Source organism: Cyclopterus lumpus, chromosome 8 (genome assembly GCF_009769545.1).
Source record: "Cyclopterus lumpus isolate fCycLum1 chromosome 8, fCycLum1.pri, whole genome shotgun sequence".
NCBI classification, from domain to species: Eukaryota; Metazoa; Chordata; class Actinopteri; order Perciformes; family Cyclopteridae; genus Cyclopterus; species Cyclopterus lumpus.
The window spans coordinates 5,730,074-5,757,209 of record NC_046973.1 but is presented as its reverse complement, the minus strand read 5'-3'; the positions used below and the strand labels follow the sequence as shown (position 1 = coordinate 5,757,209).

General features: G+C 43.0%; 2 protein-coding genes across 5 annotated transcripts; both read left to right on the top strand.

The window, feature by feature from the left end:
• Positions 1 to 538: 538 nt before the first annotated feature.
• On the top strand, positions 539 to 21,545 carry pde4a (phosphodiesterase 4A, cAMP-specific). Of its 3 annotated transcripts, none has more exons than XM_034538577.1 (16): positions 539 to 557; positions 2,577 to 2,799; positions 5,104 to 5,289; positions 5,719 to 5,755; positions 5,885 to 5,955; positions 6,767 to 6,816; positions 7,809 to 7,921; positions 12,985 to 13,078; positions 13,174 to 13,337; positions 14,044 to 14,142; positions 14,234 to 14,398; positions 14,522 to 14,621; positions 15,303 to 15,457; positions 15,538 to 15,660; positions 17,098 to 17,280; positions 17,428 to 21,545. In XM_034538577.1, exons 2-16 carry the CDS (start codon positions 2,594 to 2,596, stop codon positions 17,956 to 17,958), a joined length of 2,277 nt encoding a protein of 758 aa, XP_034394468.1. In that variant the 5' UTR covers positions 539 to 557; positions 2,577 to 2,593; the 3' UTR covers positions 17,959 to 21,545. The 3 variants fall into 3 exon arrangements, with proteins under 3 accessions (XP_034394468.1, XP_034394467.1, XP_034394469.1); XM_034538576.1 differs by lacking the exon at positions 539 to 557 and adding an exon at positions 1,945 to 2,466; XM_034538578.1 differs by lacking the exons at positions 539 to 557; positions 2,577 to 2,799; positions 5,104 to 5,289; ... (2 more) ...; positions 6,767 to 6,816; positions 7,809 to 7,921 and adding an exon at positions 8,057 to 10,734.
• A 452-nt stretch (positions 21,546 to 21,997) lies between these two features.
• prkcsh (protein kinase C substrate 80K-H) lies at positions 21,998 to 27,106 on the top strand. 2 transcript variants are annotated; one of them, XM_034538579.1, is made up of 18 exons: positions 21,998 to 22,057; positions 22,396 to 22,552; positions 22,684 to 22,800; positions 22,936 to 23,031; positions 23,119 to 23,176; positions 23,326 to 23,443; positions 23,664 to 23,793; positions 23,900 to 23,984; positions 24,300 to 24,378; positions 24,783 to 24,866; positions 24,942 to 25,106; positions 25,199 to 25,292; positions 25,609 to 25,678; positions 25,820 to 25,909; positions 25,991 to 26,065; positions 26,193 to 26,292; positions 26,377 to 26,536; positions 26,883 to 27,106. In XM_034538579.1, the coding sequence occupies exons 2-17, from the start codon at positions 22,462 to 22,464 to the stop codon at positions 26,521 to 26,523; spliced, it is 1,599 nt and encodes a 532-aa protein (XP_034394470.1). In that variant the 5' UTR covers positions 21,998 to 22,057; positions 22,396 to 22,461; the 3' UTR covers positions 26,524 to 26,536; positions 26,883 to 27,106. The 2 variants fall into 2 exon arrangements, with proteins under 2 accessions (XP_034394470.1, XP_034394471.1); XM_034538580.1 differs by having other exon boundaries at positions 22,048 to 22,131.
• Positions 27,107 to 27,136: the final 30 nt, after the last annotated feature.

The following is a 27,136-nucleotide window of genomic DNA, read 5'->3' as shown; positions in this document are numbered from 1 at the left end:
GAGGAATAGATGCGGGCTGAGGGGTATGGTCTTTCTGTCTGAACTTGCGCTAGAGCTCCATTTGTGTGTGTGTGTGTGTGTGTGTGTGTGTGTGTGTGTGTGTGTGTGTGCGCGCATGAGTCACTTCGAGAAGTTCCACCAGCTATTATTGAGCTTGGACTGGTGTATTTACTAGTAGATAGAATAATTGCGTCCTCATCAGCTCTCCGGAGATCACAATAGAAACTGTCCCGTAAATTAGAATTCTTGTCCTTTTTTCCCAACGTCTGTCTGTGAAAGGCACCGTTCAAATAGGCTGCGCGTGTGTGTTTGAGGCCTCTTCATAAGCGACTTTCTCAGATGCGTTCCACCATCCATCCCCCCTGTGCGTCATAAACAAACCATAGTTACTCTCTCCCAGGAAAAGAGGGGAGGGGGAAGCGAGACTCGGAAGAAAGGGTGAATGTGCGAGGCAGGAGGAGAGGAGGAAACCGCTTGACAAGGCGTCTTACCTTTCCTGTGTTCCCTCGCGCTGTAAGCTGCTCCCTGAAAGAGGGAACTCCGAATTCATGCAGCAGGTTTTGCTTGTTTTTATTGTATTTTATTTTTTGGGGGTTAGCTGCTCTTGCAGGAAAAAGGCTGAAGTCGTCTAATTTGTGCTCTCGCTCTGCAGTGTTTATTCAAATTGTGACACACAAAGTTTGAATAGTTTCCCTCTTTAGTGTGTGGGTTGTCACACAGATACACACCATTTGTTTCTCTCTCTCTCACACACACACACACGCACACACACGCACACACACACACACACACACACACACACACACACACACACACACACACACACAGACACACACACACACACACACACACACACAATGTATAAATGTCCAATCTGTATTCCAAACACGACTAAAGGTTAGCAGCACAAACAAAAACAGAACGTGTTTGAAGGTGAGTTTTCTACTCAGTCAAGCAGGAACTAAGAATTAAATGTCATCAAGAATCAATCAACAGCATGTGATTGAAAGTTTCATCAGTTGATTTTCCTTACTGCAGAGCAGACATTTACAAATGTATAGACATATCTCTTAATTACCTAAATATCATAAAGCATACAAAATAATTCTCAAACGGCACCTCTAATAAAGGTTTGTATGTTTCCTGTCTGTTTTCACTTCAGTTAGACCAAACGACCTACAAAAAAAACACTGGAATGCATTTATTAACTAAAAATAACCTCCATATTACTAGGACTCAAACTCTTCAGCTTTATGTGAAATAAAAAAATGTGTTCCAGACAAGTAGGATGACTCTGTGAAGATGTGGACGACCAGACAACGCCACAGGAAAGCAACCCAGCACGCTGCGCAATCGTTGCTGAGAAACCCTTTGCGTTTAACTTGCTCACCACTTCTTCACTTCTCTCTTGCGACCGACTCTTGCGACACACTTTGCAACGGCAATGTTTCCAAATGCAATTCTAGTGATTCCTGCAGTTGTTGCACTGCTATTAATCAATACCGTTTATTATTGAAGTGATACCTAAACACCTCAGGAGACGCAGGCAAACTGGTGCAGAATATCAAGGCAGAGCTGTGTCTGCTCGCGTCTAAAGGCCAAGGAAAGGGCTGTTGGTGAGCAAGGCTGTTGATGTCAAAATAAGAAATGTTTTGGACGCAAATCTTGCACGCTCTTCAGTGGAACATGTAAACATTTACACAGGGGCATGAGTCAACCCTGTTTCCCCCATCTGACTTTTCTCGTCTCTCTCCTCCTCTTTCTGGGTCGTTTTCTATCTTCCCTTCAAATGACACAGCTTCTGTGCGTTGCTCGACTCTAGCGCCAGTTGTCTGCTGCTCTTACTGATCAGCCTTTCCTGTTGCTGCAGAGGAGCTGCGAGCAGTGAGATAAGGACAGTGAGAGCACATGCTTGCACCAGTGAGGCGGGGGGGAGGGGGGGTGGAGGAGGAGATAAAAAAGTAACAGATACAACGTGAAGGGCAAAAAGGCTGCCTAATTGGCATATTACCATAGAGCATCACAGTTGCAGCCACTGGTGTCTCGAGGGTTGTGAATGTGTGACGGCAGCCGCTGCAACGAGGAGACCAGATGGGGACAGAGGTCCGGTTTGGCCCGGCTTGCCCCGGCAGCAGGAAACAGCTGAGCTGGTGAAATATCAGAAGAGCTCTCTTCTGGGAGGCTGAGGAAGAGACAAACAAACCTGCACTGGCAAGAATTAAGAAGACCTGCATAATTCCAGGGAACAAACCGAGGATGTTAGAAGGGACCGAACTGGAGTTTAAGCATCCAGGGCCTGAGGATCACGGCACAGGATATGCATGTTTATGCACGTTTATGCACTCCAGCATGAGACGCGCGGGGGAGCAGGACTAAAAGGGAGGATCAGGCCTCGCTATTAGCACTCGCTCTGGAATTTAGGACAGTTTGCATCACGTAGGGCAGGTCTGCTCGTCTGCTTGATACGTGAGTCAAGGCACTAAAAAGTCATTGAGGGGGACTGCGTGGGAGGGAGGCAGACAGTTTTAAGTGGAGGCTGGGGGACTTATTTTTTTTTAACTGGTCGGCTCCACCAGGGCCAGAGAGGGCATCGATGAGTCAGAGGAAGCTGACACGACAGATGAGGTTGTGGGAGAGTCCGGAGGGTCCACCTCCTGCGCCCTCTCTCACCTCACCCGTATCACCGGTCGATCAGGCTCGAGGACACGGAGGCTCGGCTTTGTTTCGCCGTATGAAACTGAACCGCAGTATTCAGGAGCGCAGGCGCTCGTCGCACTGTAACATCACCTCTCTTTGCAGGTACAGTTATGCATGGTAGCCACTGATCTTTGATTTGTCCCAGTCCTCAGTAACGTATTTATGTTCTGCATCTGTTCAGATGCATGGGCGGGTTGAGAGGGAACGGGCCCGTGGGCTCAGATATCCAGAAGGCCCTGCCACCTCCCTGACCTAGGACACACTTTCTAGTGGTTTACCCTCTTGTTGTTGTTGTTGTTGTTGTTGTTTTTTGTGTCTCTTTGTAGTTTTTTTGCATCTCTTTGCAGATGTTTTGTGTCTTTTTGTAGTTGGTTTTACGTGTCTTTGTGGTGGTTTTGCATCTCTTAGTTGTTCATGTGTCTCTTTGTAGTTGTGATGTGTCTCTTTGTAGTTGTTCATGTGTCTTTGTAGTTGTTCATGTCTCTTTGTAGTTGTTGTTCATGTGTCTTTGTAGTTGTTCATGTGTCTTTGTAGTTGTTCATGTCTCTTTGTAGTTGTTGTTCATGTGTCTTTGTAGTTGTTCATGTCTCTTTGTAGTTGTTCATGTGTCTTTGTAGTTGTAATGTGTCTCTTTGTAGTTGTTGTTCATGTGTCTTTGTAGTTGTTCATGTCTCTTTGTAGTTGTCCATGTGTCTTTGTAGTTGTTTATGTGTCTTTATAGTTGTAATGTGTCTCTTTGTAGTTGTTCATGTGTCTTTGTAGTTGTAATGTGTCTCTTTGTAGTTGTTCATGTGTCTTTGTAGTTGTGATGTGTCTCTTTGTAGTTGTTCATGTCTCTTTGTAGTTGTTCATGTGTCTTTGTAGTTGTGATGTGTCTCTTTGTAGTTGCGATCTGTCTCGTTGTAGTTGTTTTGTGTCTCTTTGCAGTTGTTTTGTTCTTCGTGTGGGACATTTTGTCGGTGAAGGACAGGTTCTGGGACTGGGCTTGTGCCCGGTAGGCCTGATCAGTAATCCATCCATGTTTAGATGAGGTGTGAGCATTATGAAAAGGACTTATTCCAAGCACAAACTCTAATAACCACAGTCAGATGGATTAGATGGAAAGTGCTGAAATCAGAAGTCTCATAATTACTCTCAAAGTTTGCAGAAAAAAATAATAAAACGGGGGATTAGTGTGTGAATCTGGCAGAGGGTCCCCCTGGCAGACATTTTTTATGTGTTTTTCCTTACCGGAGAAACTTGTTTAATGATAATTTGATCTGTAGTCATATTCACAAAGCCTTCTGGGGAGAGGAGTGGCTCCTAATTGGCCAATTCTAATATAATAAACTGAAAACCGTTCATAACTGAGTTGACAACACAAGTTTGAGAAATTTAGGAGAAATGTGGTGGTGGGGATGGGGGGCGGGGGTTGTTGTGGAGATAAAACTGACATTAAAAATAGATGCTGCAGCTAGACTGCAACCTGCTTCCCCATCTGTCCTTGTCATCTCAACATCTGACTGCAGCCTGAAAGTGATTCATATTATTTACATCATATCTGTGTATATGTGAAGTCGGGCTGAATAATTTTGAAGAAATATCTAAATGCGATAACTCGACTGATTGTGCAGTAAAGGTGTGAGTTGCGATATTAGAGGGAAAGATAATTTCATCATCATATAAATTGAAAAGCATACGATTTTTCGCGGGGATCTGTAGCAAACAAGATGTTTTCTTCAGTCTGTATATGATGTGTGGACCAGGACATCTCTGCAGCACAACATTATTTAATCTAAAATGTTGTTTTGACTTTTAGCCTATTAACAAATATTGCTGCTCCTGCGATTGGAAAATTGTCGAAGACCATTTTGTGATTTTTATACAAAAGGGAACTGTGGATATCTCTTTGTATCACTCCATAAATAAAATAATTCTGTCAGCAGCCATAAAAAAAAGAAAAGGTTTTTAGGAATAAAATGTTCTATAAATCAGTCTATGAATAATATATAAACAAACCCCTCCGGAAGAACCTTCAGAATATAGACAGGTATGAAATTTGAAAAGTAAAATGATATACATTATGAAGACACGACAAGTGAATAGACTAAAAAAAAAACAACGAAGACAAAGACGTATTTTTCATAAAATGTTATGTTTTAATATGCAAACGGCACATTATCTAATACTAACTTTTGGTGAGGGAGAAATCTGCACATTGAAACAGACAAAGTAGTAAAATAAACACCTACGTGTCTATTTTGGATGTTTTCTTTCCACCAGTCTGAAAGACCTACTAAACACGACCTCTTTCCACCAACCTCCTCTCTAAGAGACTGGACTTGGGTGTTTATGCATATCTTGTCAGAAACAGACACCTAAATTGAATGCAAAATGTTTTTGTCCGTGTCCTTTCTAACCCCTCAGCTTCGATTCAGAGAATGGGCCCTCTCCAGGACGCAGTCCCATGGATTCGCAGGCGAGTCCTGGGTTGGTGCTCCACCCTTCGTTCCCCCAGAGCCAGCGCAGGGAGTCTTTCCTGTACCGCTCAGACTCCGACTACGACACGTCCCCCAAAACCATGTCACGCAACTCCTCCATCAACAGTGAGGGGTAAGCACGACGCCACCATCATCACCATCATCATCATTCTGGGTCCATCAAGTGGCCAGTGTGCTTGCACGCACGCACACGCGCACACACACACACACACAAACACACACCACAGTTTTTTGCACACCATCCCAATCAACACATCACTGGTCATGATTGTAATTATGCAATCATTATGCAAATGAAATCATGATGAATCTTCTTAACGTCAACTGTTGTTCTCTGTTTCTTGGCTTGTCTTGCAGTAAGTTCAACGCACCCAGAACCTCCCGTCAGTGTATTTCAGGACACTTTCTGTGTTTAGATCCACATAGGTCTTTGTAAACATCCCGCTCACAGATGCAGCAGCCTCTCATATCAACACTAATACCGAGCGGCCCGAGACGCTCACTCTCATCTCATTCTGCACTTTCTCTTTTCACCCTGCAGGCACGCCGAAGACATGATCGTCACCCCTTTCGCTCAGGTATGCTTCCCTTGTGCACTTTGTCTGACATGTTTAATTGCTGTAAATGAAGAGAAAAGGTGGCTAATTAGTGAAGTGAACTCTCCCTGCCTCCTTGTCTCCCTCCTACGTTGTCCATCCATCCCCCAGGTGTTGGCCAGCCTCCGAACTGTAAGAAGCAACTTCACCATCCTCGCCAATGTCACAACACCCACTAACAAGTCAGTATCATGCTGTCAAAAACCCCTTCTCCCCCCCCCCCCACACTTACACTCATCACGACTGCCGGCTTAGTTTGCAGCGTGTGTTTGCTAATGTCTCCCGTAGGGAAAATTATTTAGCCGTCATGATTAAGCAGTTTATGATTATCAGACTGCGCTCAAGGAAAATACAATGTGCATTATGTAGCATCTCTCCAACAATGTTGGCTGAGAATAGAGTGCAGAGAGCATCACGCCTCAGATGCATGTCCCTGAGTCTGTACCTCGACGACAGAGAGACGGTCAATAACACTCAAATTATTCTCCTTTGGAGTGCTGCAGATAGTCAGACAGTTGACAGGCTTTTAGCTGCACGTCAATATGATATTTATATGTATATATATATATATATATATATATATATATATATATATATATATATATATATATATAACAATATATGCACAACAGAATTATCTGCATCTATAATTATTCAGTGTTGTGCCCTGAAAATGCCTTCCTCAATGCTCAACCACGAGACCATGAAGGCTAAAAGGAGAGCAGAGCTTTTGTCTTTGACTCAATTTTGATAAATACATATTTTAATCATCACATCATGTTTATGCACTTTAAAAACCCTTTATTATTCAAAGGCATTTTAATCTAGACGCTTGCTCTCTTTTTAGGGGCATATAAACGAATACATATTTATACCCCCAGTGTGAGCCGAGCCTTGTTTCCTCCTCCTGTCATGCTGAGTATGTGTTGAAAGCCCAACAGGGGGCAGCAGCGTGTGGTTCTCCTTCTGATGTAACGATGTGTTTGTCCACAGGAGGTCACCAGTGACAAGCCAACCCACTGTTCCCCAAGCTACACTCTCTGGTATGTTGTCAGCTAATTAAAACTCCGAGTCCAAAGAGTCTCACAGTCCCCTCGCACGGCTGTGAGGACACGCTGAAGGCTCCCACACTCCCTGAATGCATCATCAGTAATGAAAATGACTGCGCCAAACATCATGAGGCTATTATTGAGGATTTAATTAACTGTGCTTATATATTAAAGAGACTCAACATGCAATGTCAATGTTACCAACGTTGTGTGTGTTAAGAAATAACAAAACTATTTTACTTTTATTTAGTTTTAACCAAACACTTAATATTTGAGGCACAATAAAAGAGTTTGTCCTGTAGATAAACGATACAATATATATATATAATTTTATTTTGTCACACAGAATTCTAAATTCAGCCCAGTTTTACTGCGTTTATACAATCGGTGTGCAGAAAACAAGCAGATCTTTCTTCTACGGTGATTTCTGTTTGTATAAAATAAAGTAAAACAAATTAAAGGAAGTGTTCTACAGTTTTGCAAGTCTGAATGAGGCAGACATTTATTTAATTATTAAGATTTCTGATGATGAATTGACCTGTCAATATGTTTGGAATTTAAATTTGGTGTCACTAAGCTAATCATAATTCAATTATGTATGATTTTTACAGCATTATAAAACAAATAACTTATCTGATTATTGTCTTATGTGAATACGTATATTTAGTCTATCAGTCTTAAAGTGATAGCTGGATTTTTTTAATCTAAATGAGTCAATGTTTTAAACTATGATCAGCTGAACCACGCAAACAATATATAAACATTGACCCGTCTTACTATGTTTAAAAACAGTATACTAATGTAAACAATGTGACCGGATCAGATAACACAAATAACTTTTGATCCAGTAGTTGTCTCGTGTTATTACATTTATTTAAAGGCGCTCCTTTTTCAACTCTTAAACTGTCCACTAACGTACTGAGCAAAATATCCTTTTAAAAGGAGCATCTTCTCCCAGCTCCTCACTGTGTGTCTGTCCTTCACAGATGAGACATACCAGCAGATGGCTCGGGAGACTCTGGATGAACTGGACTGGTGTCTGGACCAGCTGGAGACCATTCAGACCCACCGCTCAGTCAGCGACATGGCCTCCAACAAGGTGCACACACACACACACACACACACACACACACACACACACACACACACACACACACACACACACACACACACACACACACACACACACACACACACACACACACACACACACACACACACACACACACACACACACACATGTTGTACTTCCACTGCCCATCTGCCTCAATACAGCACCAAGCTTGTGGATGCATCCTTGAGTAGCAGCTGTATCACTGTACAATCTGCATTATGGATAGAACCTCCTATTTAAGCTCCACCAAGGTCAAATATTAAATCAATTAAAGTAGTTTGTAAAACCTACTCATTAAAAACAATCTGCCACATTGAACACACAATGATTGTTTAGACAATTGTTCATTCGAAGTAATTCTGGAAAACATTTGTTTCCTGGGTTTATTTGCAATCCTGTAGTATTAGTTGTCTTGATGAATAATGAATACGTGGTCAACCGTCTCTGGGCTTTTATGCCATTTGTTCGACTAAATGCACAGATTATGCCAAGTTAAGCATCAGTGTCTACAACTGCAAGAGATGCAGCCAGGTTCTAGAGAGCATCACTACATCTGCATGCCTGTCTGCGTGAACATGGGCAGGCTTCTTAGGCTGTGTGTGTATTTGTATTTGTTGGAGCACGGAGACAGAGAGAGACAAGGGGGAGAGAGAGAGAGAGAGAGAGAGAGACAGGGGGAGGGTGACTGTCTGTGGGTATGGAGGACATGAGGGGGGGCTGATGCTGATGTCTCTGCTGTAACCTTGGTTGCTATCGTACAGCAGCAGGGTCTGCCCTTCCCTTTTAGTCATTGGCTTGCCACTCTGACCACAAGCCATGTGGTTTGGGCAACAACCAATGAAATAGAGGTGATGCTCCTTTAATAGTGTTCTGTCTTAAAGAGACAGCAACGGGTGCCTTATTTGTTTTATTCTGGAAATTCTTTCCATGTTGCACATCACTTGTAATGAATCATTCCTTTGTGTGTTTACATTCAGTCAAGCTTGTGACGAAGGACTGAGGGAGAGATAACAGGAGTGTGCTTAAAGGACATCCTTTTTGTGTGTGTGTGTGTGTGTGTGTGTGTGTTCATTTCTGTGTGTGCACTACAATGTGCAGAGAGAAGTCTCCCGGGGTAAACAGAGTCATTGTGAATATGTTGCTGCCTTTTTCGCAGCTAAGCTACATAAATCCTCCCCGCTGTGCCAACATGGAGGTACACATGAATATTCCCACTCAGTCTCTCACTCTTTCTCACACCCTTGCACACACACATATTTTTCGACAGACGTACATGCTGTCTCGTCGCACATGCGCACTCTGAGGCTGAGAGCAGAAGCAGGCACAGACACGCACACACACACATGCATGCGCCTGCAGCCACACTGCCTGATTAGCTTGCGAGAGCTGTCTACAGCATCCAGGGAAATGGCGCAAGAGGCAGAGCATTGGAGGAGCAACGGCAGCCTAAAGCAGCAGGATTAGACCTCTGGCATCCCGGCCAGCTGAGGCATGGATTGACTCGGAGCAGGGGACTGGGCTACGGAGCGATCAGGAGGCAGCCTGCCTGACTGTGGACTGACTGTGTGTTGCTGGGATCGGTGTGAGACGGCTGATGCACCGGTAGGACTGGGCCGGGCCTCTGGATCCGTACCGTGGGGGAGGGGCAGCCGACGCAGGGAGAGGGAGCCTGTTTTTCCAGACCACAGCTCTGGTGTGATCCTCCAGCCTGACCGTCTGCCACAGGCCTGCCTGCATCCCTGCCTGCATCCCTCTCTGTCTCTCTCTCTCTCTCCCCCTCTCATCCTCCCCATCCTTGTTTTACTCTTGCTATTGTCATCTGCTTCTCCCTTCTTCCTCCTCCGATGTTCCCGCTGTCATCCAAGCTCCCTCTACCTCCATCACTCGATACTCTGGTCATCTTTCTGTCCTGGCGTCACCATCACTCCATCCCTCTCACCTCCACCGTCTAAATATTTTAGTACTGTTTGCCAAGCAGCTCAGCTCTCGCAACAACATTTCTTCGTTCACATCTCTCTCACATCCCCACTCATCTCCTCCATCGGCTCCTTTCTGTGCCCTTCAGCCGCTCCCCCGCTCCCTCTCCTTTTCCGTTTCCCTCCATCTTCCCTCTTTCGGCTCCCATCCACCTCTACCCTGCAGTGACTGTATATTTGGGTCAGTCTGCTCAGCAAATGGGATGAGATGTAGTCTCCACAGCAGCCAGATCCAGGGGGCTCCTGGTCTGCCCATCAGGGGGATCCTCATCTTCGGACCACACTTAGGCTGGAGCCTGACTCTGGACTGACTGGGTGGCCTGTTTTGGGGTGCTGCATGTAGCTGAGGACAGTCTGCACCAGCAGCCCCCACCCTCACCCCCTTACCCTGTTCCTTCGCCCTCTCTCGGGGCAGCCGTCACTCTGGAGTGTCCCGGCTTGTCTGGCTGTGGCCTCTCCTCACACACCCTGACGACGCCCTCATGCCACTGGGGCACCCGCAGCGCCCCCACTCCTCTCCACTACCACACCTCCTGCCTGTGCCACCGGCCCAAACCCCCCACTACCCTCAACATGGGCGTAGTGGAGGCCATTGACCCGGCGCCATCCCCCTGCCCCTCGCCTGTACCAGGGGGCTACAGGCTGCCCCGCTCCTCCAGCTACAGCCCCCTGCAGGGGAGGGCAGGGGCAGAGCTGGACCTCGATGCGGCTGCTGGAGGGGTCCTGGAGGGAAGCGGGACGGCGGCGGAGCGCAGGACGCCCCTAGTGGATCTGTTCTGTGAGACCTGCTCCAGGCCCTGGCTCATTGGCTGGTGGGACCAGGTAGGGTTCGGAGAGCTTGCAGAGGGCAAACAAGGCCTGGCAGTGGCCATCTTGGATGTGGATTCATCAAGTGTTACATCTAAGCATGCATTAACAACTTATCTGTGTGTTTACTCCATCTTCCTATGTGTCTTTATGTAAATCCCAAAAATCCTGGTGTTAGTGTGTGAATGTTGTGTGTTTATAAGGGAGAATTGACGTGTTCATTATATTATGAATTTATGTGGTGGAGGAAGGTTTTGTGGGTCTGACCGTGGCTTTGTGAGGAGCTGTAAGGCAGTGTGTTCCTGTACATCATTTATACATGAAACCACTGAAAGGGAACAGGGATAAGAGCACAGAGTTTATTACCTTTGCTCAGTGTCCCCACCTTGCAGCAGCAATGTAAACAAAAAGACAATATCACTCTTATTCTTCATCCTTCTATATCTGGTCTACATTTCTTTTCCTTTGAGAATACACCTAGCTGCCTAATAGGTCCAGCCATCTTTACTGCAGGTACATTGCAGTGTCACATAATGTCCATTTCCATCCTGCACACCTGCGTCCAACATCCCTCTGTTTGTCTCTCCTGCTAGCCTGAGGCTAATACACACTGAAGGAAGCCAAACGAATTGTCAGTGAAGGACAATGCTTATTGTCTCAGGGCTGAATTTATTTTGTCCTCAGGTGTGCCAACATGTAACATCCATAACAATGTGTGAAGTTAGCCATTGTGTCTGGTTTGCATTCGACGCAATATCTTGGCACCGTGTTACCAAAACAAACTCCAGCTTTTAGCTTTCCTGTTTTCTTGAATGACATTGGGCACATGAGGATGAATGAGTTTGTTCTCTGCAAATATGTTTACAGTCTGAATCAGTCAGTCGTACAGGTTGTAGTTAAGAGGAGGGTCACGTTTAGCATGTGTGTTATTTGGTTACTGTTATTCAAGATCGTGGATCTAGAAGAAAAAAAATAAAGCCTTCCTGGGTCCCTCACATATGCAGGTGTATGAGTGTGTGTGTGTGGTGGGGGGGTTTGTGGTCATGTCTGTGCAGCATCCGCATGTTTGCTCCATCAGTCAGTGTCATGAGGAAGAGTGTTGTTTGTCCTGGCACTCGGACTGGCACCGTGGAAGTGTTGGTTGTCAGCTATGACTCAGCGTTACAGCATTAGGGAACGAGAGAACGAGAGAGAGCGAGGAGAGGAGGAGGAGGTTTGGGCCGAGCCTCCTGCCTAAGTGTGCCATGGGGCTTGACTTGCTTTCCTGGCTCCTGGTGACTGATTCTGCCTGACTGCTTTACGATTCGCTGTCAGACTACCTATTTGCTCGGCGTATCATGTGACGAGGGACAGGCCGGATGGGATGGGTGTAAAAAGAGAGAGAACTGGGAGGAAAAGAGTGAAAGATGGAGGGTATGCATAGAGTGTGTGAAATGGCATAGAAAGCCAAAGCGGAGCCTGTGACAGAGGAGACTGTTGTTTACCTCAAGAGGGAAGGGAAGGAGGGGGGGGGGATGAGCAATATAAGTAACAGAGACGGAGAGAGAGAGAGACAGCAGTGGAGGGGAGGGTTGACCTTGGTAAAGGTCAGAGACACCTGCCTACTCCCTCAGATTGTCAACCAAGCAGCCACCGCTCTCGCATCAAGCTAAAGGACTGACTGTGAGGATGCAGTTGCCACGGCAACCACTCTGGTTGCCATGGAGATTGTTATGTGTGAAAGATCAGTCGGTAGGACACAGACTGAAGGGGTTATGACCGAATCCTATTGTGCCTTCACATGACTTGTGCAACAGGCGATTATCAAGCCTCCAAATAATAAGAAATTATATAATTATATAAAAGCTGAAAAACCATTCATTGTTTCATGTCTGCAGGGATAATGTATTCATGTAATCACGTTTGTGCCCGCACTGCACGGACCTGCAGACTAGTTCTTCATGATTGCCACTGTCGAATTTTGGAGAAGAATGAACATGCCACATTACCGCAGCATATAAATACATGGCGATCAAAATACAGTATGTTCTCAAAAAGTGGAGGCATGATTCATCGTTGGTTTTATCTCATCTTTTAGTGAATGAAGCCAGAATGAGGGTGATCATTTCTTCTCTCATGTTTGACTTATAGGAATGTTTTGTTGTTTCGTATCAGAACAAATGGAAATCTGAAGTACAATGTTAATAACTCTCTACAATGTTGGATGTGTCTGCTACTCTGTAAGTCAAGTCACTCACTTCCTGTGTCTGTCTCTGCTTCCCTCAGTTCAAGAGGATGTTGAACAGGGAGCTGTCCCATTTGTCGGAGATGAGTCGCTCAGGGAACCAGGTGTCAGAATACATCTCCACTACCTTTCTAGGTAAAACACACCTGCCAACCTCTATAGCAAGTCCCTTCTAGCTCTGGTCCAAGGTCAAGTCCCGGCTGACCTCTGACTCCCCATCCCCTCCCCAGATAAGCAGAACGAAGTGGAGATCCCGTCCCCGACTTCGAGGGAGAGGGAGAAGCCCATGTGTCAAATCAGTGGTGTGAAGAAGCTCACGCACAGTTCCAGCCTTTCAAACTCCACCACGCCTCGATTCGGTGTGAAGACTGAACACGAGGATGCGCTAGCCAGGGTAAATACATCATTATCTTACTGTGTTTTTATTGTGTTTATGAATTGTTCTTTTATGCAGCCTTGCTGCAACAGAAAATCCTCTTGTGGGACAATAAAGATCTGAACTAGCTGATGGGAAAGCAAGTTATTGCAACGACACGCACACATGAACCCCACAAAGAAATGCTCTTTTAAAGGCCGCGTATGTGTAAAACTGATTTTGTGCTCTCATTCTGCTTTCATGTGCTGTCAAATTGGTGAAGATGTTTCTTCATTTGTTTGTGTTGTGTCTAGTAGCAAGTGTTTTCTTAAAGTGCAGTGCAGGGCTAAAGTCCAAGGTGTTATGAGGAAGTAGTATGTCCCAAATTAATCCATACCACACACAACATTAGGCACTTTTTAAGGGCACGGCGGTGTGCTAAAAGTAAAAAGAAAAAGCATGCGATTGGAAAACGCTGCTACTGTTGTGATATCACATGGGTTTAAAAGCAGATAACGTTTCCACAACTTAAAAAACTTCACCTCTTAACGTCTTTCGGCATTGGTCCATCAGAGTTAGAGCAAGAGCTTTCTTATTTCTCGTTGTGGAAAAAGGTTGTCGAGGAAACATATTCTAATCCAGTCTAAAGCATGTAAAGAACACACAGCTGCAGTATCGTGCACCTTTACGAGTGGATTTAGATTTAGTGCCCGATGTGTGCTAATCTTGCCCGTTGTGCCTTCAGGAGCTGAACGACTTAAACATCTGGGGCCTTAACATCTTTCGTGTGGCAGAGTTCTCTAATAACCGTCCCCTCAGCTGCACAATGTATGCCATCTTCCAGGTGAGATACAGGGAGCTTTAACCGACAATGGACGATATACGGTATATCATGTAGCACGACTTAACTGTGACCACGACCCCTGTGGCTGCAGGAGAGAGATCTACTGAAGACCTTTAGGATCCCTGTGGATACATTCGTTACCTATGTGATGACCCTGGAGGACCACTACCATGCCAATGTGGCCTACCACAACAGCCTCCACGCTGCAGATGTCACTCAGTCTACTCATGTACTGCTCTCCACTCCGGCACTAGATGTAAATACCTCCACTGCTCTGCCAATACATATCTAAACTTCACACGCTCTGGCTTTCATAAACACCAGGAGTACAGTAGTCCTGTTTGACTGATTACTTTTCTCTTTTATTTCTCTCTGACAGGCGGTGTTCACTGATCTAGAGATACTAGCTGCGTTATTTGCCGCTGCCATCCACGATGTTGACCATCCAGGAGTGTCCAACCAATTCCTCATCAACACAAGTGAGTCGAAATCACATTAAAGAGACAACGCAAAAACACGAGAATAAAAACCGAAAACAAAAGGACATCTCAATGGCCAGAAGAAACAAAACTAAAATACATACATAACCAACAAAACATTAATAGTATTAAAAGAATATTGGAAATATTTTTAAAAAATACTAATAATAACACGACAACAGAACTAATGGTGAAACTAATTGTTTTTAAACTTGTATCATGTCTATCATGGCAGTTTTATGCACATTTTGACCATTTTATGTTTAGTTTCCACATAATAACATGTATATTAACCAATCGTTACAAAGCAATGGACACTACGTTTTAGGAATTGATATATGTGTTGTGATTTGTATATTTGAAAATAAATTATTTAAAGTACTAACAATTAGGGACATTGAATTTGGGCCATATGGCTATTTGATTGGTTATTTAGGTTTTCCTTCTAACTAATGTGTATGATACGCTCATATAGTTTTCCCTTTGGTACTGCAGTCATCCTCTGAGAAAAAAAGAACACTTTAAACTTGTTGTAGGATTTTAGTACATTTAGTCTTGTGAGCGTTCAGTTGTTGTAAATGAGGATATTTCTCACCAAAAATATATTTGCACTGTGCTCCTTCCTTAAATTGAATTTTAAAAACGGTCTGATTCTAACACTGGTGGCGGGTCTTATCTCAGACTCCGAGCTGGCCCTGATGTACAACGACGAGTCCGTGTTGGAGAACCATCACCTCGCAGTGGGCTTCAAGCTGCTCCACGAGGACAACTGTGACATCTTCCAGAACCTGAGCAAGAGGCAGAGGCAGAGCCTGAGGAAACTTGTTATTGATATGGTGAGCGTCGTCAGCAGGGTGTATCACGCCGGCTCTATCTCTCCATCTTTCTCTCTTTAATGCACCATTCTGCTTCCCAGGTTTTAGCCACAGATATGTCTAAACACATGAGTTTGCTGGCAGACCTCAAGACGATGGTGGAAACCAAGAAAGTGACAAGTTCTGGAGTTCTGCTGCTCGACCATTACACTGATCGGATACAGGTGAGACGCTACCTTCCACTTCCTTTATGTTCTGAGCTTGTTCCAGAAGAACTGAGCATTACCGAAGCATTGGCAGGATGCATTTAAATCTGCTTTTAACCTGTGAAGCTGGTTAAATAGGTTTATTACTTATTGCTTCTATTCTTTCTGTTTTTACCATGTAAAGTGCCTTTGAGTACCTTTTAAAAGCACGACACAAATAAAATGTATTATTATTATTATTCAGTAAATTCCTCCCCTTAATATCGTCAAAATGTCACGGCATGTCGCGGTCACAGTGAACCGTGTGCATGGACACCACGAGAGCTGTTACTCGTCTAGCCATCATTTTTTTTGTATTTCCTCTAAACGTGTTTGAAATGCTGGTAACTCTTGTTGGAAGTTAAGACGACATGGAGCAGGCTGATGAAAGGTTAAGTAATCTGTTCTTTTATAAGGGTGGATTATGAGAGATAGAACAACAAGATTCAACATCTGTAGGATCTGATCATCAAGGATCATGCTGAAGTATTTGATGGAAGATGTAGGTGTAACTTTAGGGGAGAGAGAGAGAGAGAGAGAGAGAGAGCATCTTGTGTGGGGCAATATTTTGCAGAGAGGAAGAGCTGTTCAGTGTTATCTAAATTGAGTTTGATGTCAGCCAGGCATGCAGAAATGTTTGACCTGATTTCACCTGAATCGTGTCAAAGATGTGAATCTGAGCTTCCTTTAAGACGACCACAGGAACGGAGGGAAGAGAAACATGCACAGAGTCCGGAAGAGATTGTGTGTGTGTGTGTGTGTGTGTGTGTGTGTGTGTGTGTGGGGGGGGGGGGGGGGGGGGGGGAGATGTTGTTGTTTTTGTTGTCGTCTAAAAAAAAGTAAAATATATCTTCTACAACGACACTATTCTCTAGTTCTTGATATTGGATGGGCGAAGTGTTCATGAGCATTTGCAAAGGTGACTTGATGCCAAATATCACAACATATTTGACATTGAAGGGGGCGGGGTTAAGAGTGCTAAAACACAAAGGCTTCTGCACCTTTTAGTAAGACGGAAGAACAAAGTAAAGCCAGATGCAGAAATGGAAAAGGGCATGCGAGTGTTTGTGTGTGATACATAACGCAATCTCACTGAAATGGAAGGAGTCTCTCTCTGTATGTCGGAGGACCCAAGGAAGCAAGGTGCAGTGTGAAGTTGTTTTGATGAGTAATCTGCAAACAGAAATACCACCATATAGATCTTTTAATTCAACAATGAGAGCGTTTTCTAGTTCTAGAGGCAGGGCACTGGATTGGTGAGTTGTTTTTGCAGTTAATAGAAAAGAAAAAGAAGAGGGAGTAAAGTAAAAAAGTGAAAAAGGTAATCACAAAGCTGGTTGTGCACCACCTCCTCTCATATCTGAATTCAGTGCTTATAACGTTGCATGCACATGATATGGAAACCTGTTTGTGCAGGTGTTGAGGAACATGGTGCACTGCGCTGACCTGAGCAATCCCACGAAACCCCTGGCTGTGTATCGACAATGGACGGAGAGAATCATGGAGGAGTTCTTCAGGCAGGGCGACAAGGAGCGAGAGCGGGGGATGGAGATCAGTCCCATGTGCGACAAACACACCGCATCTGTGGAAAAGAGCCAGGTAAAAGAAACCCTGTGCACAACAAGTGTTAATGCTGTAGGCGGGACGATCTGTCGTCTCCGATCACAGCAGTCGTCCTCGTACCTCTTTAATGACACCGCTGAGATTTATATGATATCACTAACACTCTTTTTATTCTGGATGCAGGTGGGCTTTATTGACTACATAGTCCACCCGCTGTGGGAGACATGGGGGGACCTGGTGCACCCCGATGCCCAGGACATCTTGGACACTCTGGAGGACAACAGAGACTGGTACCAGAGCACTATCCCGCAAAGCCCTTCGCCTCCTCCCGTCTGCCAGGATAAGGATCTAAACGTCTGCATTGACAAGTTTCAGTTTGAGCTCACCCTCGACGACAGCTCTCCGAGAGAAGAGGGAGACGAGACTACGTCAAACCACGTGGCACAGGACTGCAGTCAGGGGGAGGAGGAGGAGGAGGAGGAGGAGGAAGAGGAGGAGGAGGAGGACCAGGGAAATACAGAGAAAGACATAATGACAGAGGAGGAAAATGAAGACATAATAGAAGAGGAAGACGAGGTGGCTATGGAGGAAGAGGAGGTGGAGGAGGAGCTGAAAGCTCATCATTTGGAGGTGAGATCTGAAAAGGAGAGACTTTCTGACACAAGTCCTGTAGAGGAAGAGGAAGATTCTTCTTCACAAGCTGAAGATACATGAGTTCTGCTCCTGTGTCTCGCTCCTCCCTTGCACACATTATCTTGTTCATCCTTTCAATGGCCAAACCAAGAACAAATAAGACTGCAATGACAATACAGACCTTTAAATATATTTTTCAAAAAGGGAATACATTTAAAATCGCTTAAAGAGAAGGTGATTACACAGCAACTGTAGATTTGAAGTGGTGACAAGTCCTCTAACTGACTTCACGGCAAACTTTAGACTAAAAGGAATTTAGGAGAGCATTAGTGACGGGCAACTGAAGACAGCGTAGCACTCTGGGACTGGAATGCACACACACAAACACACAGGAAGTGACACGCTTGAAAACATAGAAGGAGCAAGTCATGAATACACCGATTGAACGTGCGTATGCGCATGCATCAGTCATGCAGTATAATTGGAGTGCAAATGTACCCCTTCCTTTCTTGCAAACACACACACACACACACACACACACCTACACACACACATACACACACTTGACTGTATGTTTGCATGTGTGCATTTACACAAGGGACATTGATCAGTAATGAATCTCTTTGGAAAAAGCCATCTCTTAATGGAGTATTAACTAGTGTTCAGTCAGTATTAGTAATTCATGTTCGTTAGAACTTCAACAGAAACTGTTCTCCTCAGAAAAGCTACACACCAGGGTGACTTTTTTTTTTTCCATTTCTGTCGGAAAGAAAAATAAGAAAATCCACAGAGTCGGAGGAGAAGAGAAGAAGATATCGAAGTAAAAGAAGATGCTGCGACGAGGGGGCGTACCCCTTTTCCCTTTATGAGGAGAGTGCTACTGGTGCAAGATGGCTCTGTGCCTTTCTGAAACACCAGCTTCCTGAACGGAGCTGTCGTGAAGCAATGCATTGTGGACAGGAGTGTCTTGATTTTGTTATCATTTTGTTTGTTGATTGTCTCTTGTTAAAGATCTCTCTTTACTGTTCATGGTGTTGTGATGTGTATCTCACATGTCCAGTTTATGTGCTCATATGTTTTAAGCTAAAAGTCTTCCTTTGTTGCTCTTCTGGTAATATAACTCAGAACTCTAGATGCAGAGCAATCACCACCAACACCACCACAAACCACCAGTGGACTTTTTCCAGCTTATGTTTTATTTTCATATTAGAATTATTATTATTTTTTAAAAATCTTTCTGAGAATAAGCCATGTGATGATTTGAAGCATAAGTTTGGCATATTTTCTATTTAAACAGTGCTAAATATGTTAAAGGGATACCAGAATTACTTCATCAGCAGAACAAATTTCCACTTGCCATCTCATACCCACTTGCACTGCGTGGTTATGTCTTCTCATACACAACGATTCTCACCAAAGTACAGGAGGAGATACTTCAGTGGGTGAAGTGATTTGAAGGAAGAGAGATGAATAGGAAAATCAGGGAGGCAGAATGTTTGGAGAAAGAGCCCGTTGGTCTTGAAGTCCCCAATCATCCTCGTTATGTTTGATGCTTTTTTGCCTTAATGTCAAATGCAGGATACATACCTGCAAGTATGTAGATTTATAAGATGTATAATAGATATCCTAGTATATTTATATCACGTCTGTATGCTTATTTCTGTGAGTATCAGTGTGTCTACAATGTATCCAGCATTGCATTTGGAGGAGAAAGGGGAACATCGCTGCCAGTTAGTTGTCATGTTGTTGCTGTGCTCGGACCAACGTAAAGAATGTGTCGTTTTTTTTAACTGGGATGGTAAACAATATTTAGCAACCTGGAGGCATGCCGAGGAAATAAGAAATGAGAGGCGGTGAGAATGAATAAGGATGTTTGAATCTGACCAGATTATTGATTTGTTGACATGACGGAGTTGATGCGTGCATGAGTTTGTCCGCGTGACTTGTTGTGTTGTCACGAGTAAGCGAGTGAGGAACAGAAGGTAGAGGGGCGGGATGCTAAAGATGTCGTCATATGTTTCGTGGGTCCCTCACCGGCATCACCACACTGTCGTTGAATGGCGTTCAGTATTCGATCAGCACAGCTTAAATAGGTCACGGTTTGTTTTGGGTATTTTGATTTTTTTCACAGGGTAAACAAACAAACCAACAAACAAAAGAACATGAATGTGGTTCTTTCTGAGGGTAAGTTTCTGCAGGTCAGTAACTGAGCTTATCTGAAATGACCACAGCTCGGTGCAACAGAAGCCTGTGTGTTTGATCTGCTCCGTGGTCGGATGGAGCAGATCTGCCGGGCCACCACACAGGCTTTCATCTTGTGGAATGGGGATCCAGGATTACTATTGCAGTTACTTAAATACAGGATTCCCATATGCATCGGCCTTTTATTTTGAAGATGTTGCTTTGTTTTTGTGGCTTCTTGTTATGTCATAAGCTATAAAAAACATTAATATTTACTTGCCATACAAACACGATACTGTAGCAATTGTTTCTTATTAAGAAAATTATTCAATTGATTGATTGCTGCCATTCTTTTTAAATGATGAAAAGAAAACCATGGGAAGTGTTTTCTTTCAACAGTTTGTGTACAGTTTATTTTTATATCATTCTGGTGGATGGTCTGGAAAATGAATCACGTGTTGATGATATATAGCTATAAGCATTACCACTCTTGTATATAATGTAATATTGGATTGTAAATGATACATTTATCCAAGTCACACTGATTGACAAACAACCCATTATAGGTTGTGAAGTGAATCACTAGAACACTGCAGGCCACATCCTCACCTTTTCATTCTCTGGTTATGTTCTCGCTCACATGTGCTAACATTTTTTTAATCGTCCACATTTATTGTTAAAATCAAATATATTTGTACCAGCACTTTATTTCGTCAGGTTTTGAGGCAGACAGTGTGTTTCAGGTAGTGTACAGTCTGTGCTGGTGGTTTGGTCATTGGCAGTCACCTGTTGATTATATTCCATTGGGCCAAATCACAAACCGTCATTGTGCAGTAGTCAATGTTAACCCCTGTTCTAGAGACATAATCAAACAAACGAGTCATTCTCTATTAAAGGTCCATGTGAGATTGAACTAATTTGACTGATAAAGTCAAATGTAAGAAGATGGAGTCACATGGGATGTGACATTTTCAAAGGAAATAAATGTGTCCTTATCTAACTTGGCCATTTCTAGTACTATCAACACCTCTATTTATTAGTAACTTTAATCATTAGCCTGATAGCCTACATGTCCGTCCAGTGGTGGCCTAACTAGCTGGTTCCCATCTGGGTTGCTGTCAGGTCACTTTGTCGCAGAATGATTCCTCTGTGAATAATTCTCTGGGCTTTAATTCATGTGTTTATTCACAAGTAAGAAAGATTATTTAAGGGGCAAAAACAACATGAAATGATTGTAATATTTGTAAATGATCTTGCTGTAATGTGTAAAATGTGTCCAAGTTATTTTTTATTATATTATTTTTATGAAAGTTTTTCCTCTCAACAGAGCTGAGGTGTCATTTTGTGAATAAATGCATTTAATAAGCAAACATCTATATATAAAACAATACTATAGTATATCAGTATATTTTTCTTTTATTTCACTGTTCGGTACTGTAAAGTGTGTTAAAAATACAAATAAAGTAAGTTTTTTATATTAAATGCAATACCATTGTCATGTTTGCTGTTATTACAGTTTCCTTGTATGCTAATCCATTCTTTGCTGGTGTATTAAGTCTCAGCAATTTACTTGTTTGTATTGTATTGTTATTAATCCAGGGGCTGCGTGGTTTATTCCTATTTATAACTATAACACGTCCAGCAATACTGTATTATTAACTGGATATTGCCAGCAACATCCCTTGATTGTGAAATACATTTAAATTATAGTCGAAATATATTACAACGAAAGCGGCAGTTTTACAAAAATATCTGTCCACTTGGATGTTATTCACGTGTTAGTTTTTACGCTGTGAAGAGGGATGACTACCTGCACCTGACCTGTCTCTGGCATGAGATGGCTGCATCCTCCCCAGAATCCTCTACTTCAGGCGGGGGACACTCTCCACCAATCACAAGGGCTAATCAAAGCGTCGTCCAATCAAAGTGAAACAAGACAGAATGGGTTGGGTTATACGCATGCGCTTTAACAGTACGGAACTAGACGGTGTATTGACCGGTAATGATTAGCTATTAGCTTATACTAAGACTTTTTTTACATTATATTTTGTCTTTCCCCACTTTATTTTTATTGTACGCTAAGTATATGTTGAGGTTATTGTACCGACTCACGTACTCTTGGTATTTTGTATTTACGTGTTGGTTTATTGGTTGCTTTCAGCTAAATTCGCTCGTTAGCATTAATATGTTAGCTCTCGGCTATCGAACAAGAAGTCCTTGTATTCTGTCGAGAAGAGTAACAATGTGGCTTTGACGCTTTTGTGTTTTCATAACGTTATCGTCTATTTCACGGCATGTTCATAACTACTTGTGACATATTATTGTATTCATCTGCAGAGTCTGTCTGATTGAGGCGTTTCCGGTGCTGCAGAGTCGCTAAATACAGTGTGGAGCCGCACAATCATGATGTCCTGTCAGTACCTCCTGCTGCTGCTGCTGAGTGTGGGAGTCTCGGCGGTGGAAGTCCAACGCCCTCGTGGAGTCCCCTTGTCAAGTAAGTATTTCTTAACTTAATAACTATTACGTACAGCTGTGTAATTTACGATTGTGTGAAAGTTCAAAATGAGTTTTCTGTAGTTTTGGAGCTGTTGTGTCACTGACTTTCCTTCTGTTCGACTTCTAAAGAACGGCAGTTCTATGAAGAGGGCAACCCTTTTACCTGCCTGGATGGCTCCCGCACTATTCCCTTTGACAGAGTGAATGATGACTACTGCGACTGTCAGGACGGCTCTGATGAGCCAGGTGGGTTTAACCTGCATATTGGAGTTTCCTGTACAGTTTCTTTTTTCACAGTTCTCTGAATTAATAAAGCAGTTACTATGCATAGGAGACCTACTTAGTCTGGTTATGACAATTTATTGTCACATTTATTTGCAGGCACTGCTGCTTGTCCCAACGGCAGCTTCCACTGCACCAATGCAGGTTTCAGACCTGGCTTCATCCCTTCCTCCCGCATCAATGACGGAATCTGTGGTATGAGGTTTAAACTGTGATGACTATTTATTTTCAGGTGTGTTGTGTGGGCAGGATTTTCTTATAACATCTGTGTTTCTTGTTCAGACTGCTGTGACACAACAGATGAGTACAACAGTGGTGCTGCCTGTCAGAACACCTGCAGGTGGTTATACATCTAATGATTTATGCATGCTTCACAGTCAACCCCTGATTTCCCTATTGAGCCTGCACTTGTGTTAGTATGCACACCTAGTTTCCAGAAAAGGTTACATATTTTGTTTTTGTCTAGTTTTTATGATGTGTGATTTGCAGGGAGATGGGGCGCAAAGAGAGAGAGAGCATGCAGAAGATGGCAGAGATTGCCAAGGAGGGCTTTATGCTTAAACAACAACTTATCCAGGAGTCCAAGAGGGGCCTCGAGGATAAGAAGGTGTGAAGAACAAGAACACCTTTTTATTTGAATGTGTAATAATCAACATCATGGGTGCTGGGATATAGTATTGTATTGTCAAATATGTTTTTATTGCAAGATACTGACACTTTAGTAGAGATGTTAGAATGTGTCTCTTGTTTTATAAATTGAATGGAGTTTTATGGTATTGTTAGGATCTTAAATTGGTTAAAGGCGTTATTTTGATTTGTTTCAACAGGCCAAACATGCAGATATTGAGGTTAGTAAGAATGAGTTAGAAAAGACAGTTGAGGCTCTGAGAACTGTGAAGGAGACTGCTGAGCAGCCAGAGAAAGAAGCCAAAGAGCGCCATCTGAAGGCCTGGGAAGGTAAATTAGGATGTGATGGCATATCACTTGAGTGTGTGTGTGTGTGTGTGTGTGTGTGTGTGTGTGTGTGTGTGCTGATGTCTCCAAAATGATACTGTTGTTTCAGATCAAAAGGCTCTTATTCAAATGGAGAAAGACAAGGCTAGAATGGCTGAGGTGTTTCTGGAACTGGACGATGATGCAGATGGCTTGTGAGTATCATCACCCTCCAGAATGATTAGCACCCCCAGTGAGGGAGCTCACCAGACTTAAAAAACTAAGTTGAATAAAATAGTTCCGAAGAAGAGATGCAGCTGTTCCTTATTATTAAAACCTGATTGAGACAAAAAAACAACTATTTTTTTAGAAAAACATTTTGAGAATAGATTATTGCTCTTTCAAAAGATTGTATCTTCATGCCTTTTCATATGTACACTTTGTGGGATTATTAGTGTGATAGTAATTCAGTCTTTTTGTAGTTGGCCTTGTTATTTATAACTCAGTTAATTATGTATTTTTTGTGTCAGTGTCTCAGTGGCGGAGCTTCTGTCCCACTCTGAGCTCGACTCGGCTTCAGATGATTCATTCACAGAAGCAGAAGCTCAGGTAAATATTTACTTTTTGATTTGTTCTTAGAAAAACACAGATATTAAAGTGTAGTTATTGTTTGGGCTGTACTAAATTAAGCTTTGAATGCCATTTAAAAAAAAAAAAAAAAAAAAAAATATTTAAAAAAACATCCTTAAACAAAACCCTTAATTTAAATAATGTTTTATCTGATTTAATTTGATATATTAAATCAACTTTCTTTAATAAGTGAACATAAATACATGTGCTAAGGTGAGCTGAGTGCCGCAACGCTAAAGTTGAGCACCATTCAAATGATGATTTAGTATTTGAATGTCAACATTATGAATGAAGCTTCAGACTGTTCGGTACAAAATAAAATTGTAACGCATCTCACGGAGCTGAGCAAATACTAACATGAACATTGTCTTTGGTTTGTATAGGGACTGTTGGGAGGAGTGGACCAAGTGGACTCTGTAGCATTTGAGTCTATTTGGCATGTTATCAAAGAAAAATACATATCAGAGGTAAGAACCTGATGATTATTCTAGTTATCGCCACGCCAGAAATGTTCTCTAAATGTGAGACTTTCTTGACATCAGGCCATCCCAGAACCCCCAGCGCCTGTGGAGACTCCACCGGAGGAGATCAGGGAGCCGGAGTCTGACAATGACTCTGAGTTGTACCCTGAAGAAGACATCCCAGACGAAGAAGAGGATGATGAAGAAGAGGACGAAGATGATGACACAGATGACGGAGACTTTAAGGTAAGCCCACTGGGTTTCTCAATTAAACTTATGCTGGATGATTCACACAATTTCTTTTTAGTGAGTCACTGTTATCTGTCTTCGATATGCAGAGCCCTCCTACGACGCAGACCCAAGAAAAGAAGGATGACGATGATGAGGGGACTATGCCGACCTACGACCAAGAAACGCAGAGCCTCATTGATGGTAAGTCTATGTATGAGAGTGAGTGACTCAGTTTTGAGTGAGTCATACTGTGAAATACTAAAGGGGGGGGGGGGGCACAGATGTGACTGCATACCTATTGTTTTACATTTTAATATCATCACTCCTTCTGGTCGCGAAAAATAAGTTGTTTATCAGAAGAAGGATGTGATTTATTGAACAGGTGTGTTGCTTTTCGTTGTTATCTTTTATCAAAAGCATCAACAGGAGGACATGATTTTCTCAGACTTTATGTGAGCACACGCTTGTATGGATTACGACTGAATTTACATATTTAAATTCTGTGCATTGCTCCCAGCTGCTCAGAAAGCCAGGGATGCATTCGAAGAGGCGGAGAAAGCTCTCCGGGAAGTCGATGATCAGATTAAGTAAGTACTCGGAATATGAAGGAGACTCTTTGCCAATATTGCAATCAGTGTTTGTTACCACAAATGCAGTCTTACTCTAAACGGCTACAATGGATAAAGAAAAAGGTACAAAAACATGTTGGATTTTCTTTGTGTTTGCAGGAACCTCGAGAAGGAAATCTCCTTTGACTTTGGACCCACTGCTGAGTTTGCCTACCTCTATAGCCAATGTTACGAGTTGACTACGAGCGAGTATGTGCACCCTTTTATTAATTATTATTATTTGTTATATGTTCCTACTTCTGAAGGACTGAGTTAATCTTTTGCTTTTAGGTATATCTACAGGCTTTGTCCATTCAACAGAGTTTCACAGAAACCCAAGTTTGGTGGATCAGAAACTAACCTCGGGTAAGAGAGGTCAATCTTGTTTCTTAATATTTTGTGTTTTGCGCAGTTTTTTAATTTATTTATTTTTATTCTATTTTTATCCACACTTGGCTCTTCACATACTTTCCATAATTTGCTGTTTCTGTAGATCATGGGGACAATGGGCCGGTCCTGAAGACAACATCTACTCTGTGATGAAGTATGACCATGGAACAGGGTGCTGGCAAGGCCCGAACAGATCCACCACGGTGAGTCTCTTTGTCGACACCAGATTTTTAGTTTTACTCTCATTGAACACAGCGCAGTAAAAAACGTTATTGTTTGTCTTTCAGATTAAAGTAACGTGTGGAAAGGAGACCGTTTTGGTATCTACCTCGGAGCCCAGTCGCTGCGAGTACCTGATGGAGTTTATCAGCCCTGCTGTCTGCCAGGAACCTTCAACCCTGGATTCGGCACTTCATGATCACACAGAGCTCTAAATCCATTTGATTTGTGAGTATCTAACTTTTCTGTGTTTGTTGGCAAACCTGGAAACTGACATTGGACTTAGCTGAGCTTTATTATGTTGTGTGGATGACTTTAGGTCTGTTCAAGCAAGTGTGCATGTGAGAGGATCTGTTATTGTTGACCTGAATACACACAGAATAACCCAAATGTAAGCGCTGACTCCAAGATGAGACAATAAGTAGATTCTCATCACAGGTGTGAAAGCTGAGTCCTTCGGAAAAAGAGACCTCTGGGAATTAATTTCCACTCAATTGCCCTTTCCGTTTAACAACTAGGAAGCCATGACTTAAGCAAACACGCCATTGCAATAAATGTGCACTCACTCTTGCAGGTTGTTCTTGAGGGACCACAGTCACCGCGGCAACCTGAAATTGCCACGAGAGGCAAAGCCTTGGCATCAATAAAACAGTATAAATGATTGAAATTCCAATGAGTAGTTAAATCTTCTACTCATCCAACTTCCACTGTTGCTTGTTAATGTATTGTTTCTCTGATTTGTGTAAAATGTCGTCATTCCATTGTTTTCCAATAAAGTACATTTTATCATATTCCAAACCGGTGTTTCTTGTCACTAAGCTCTCAATC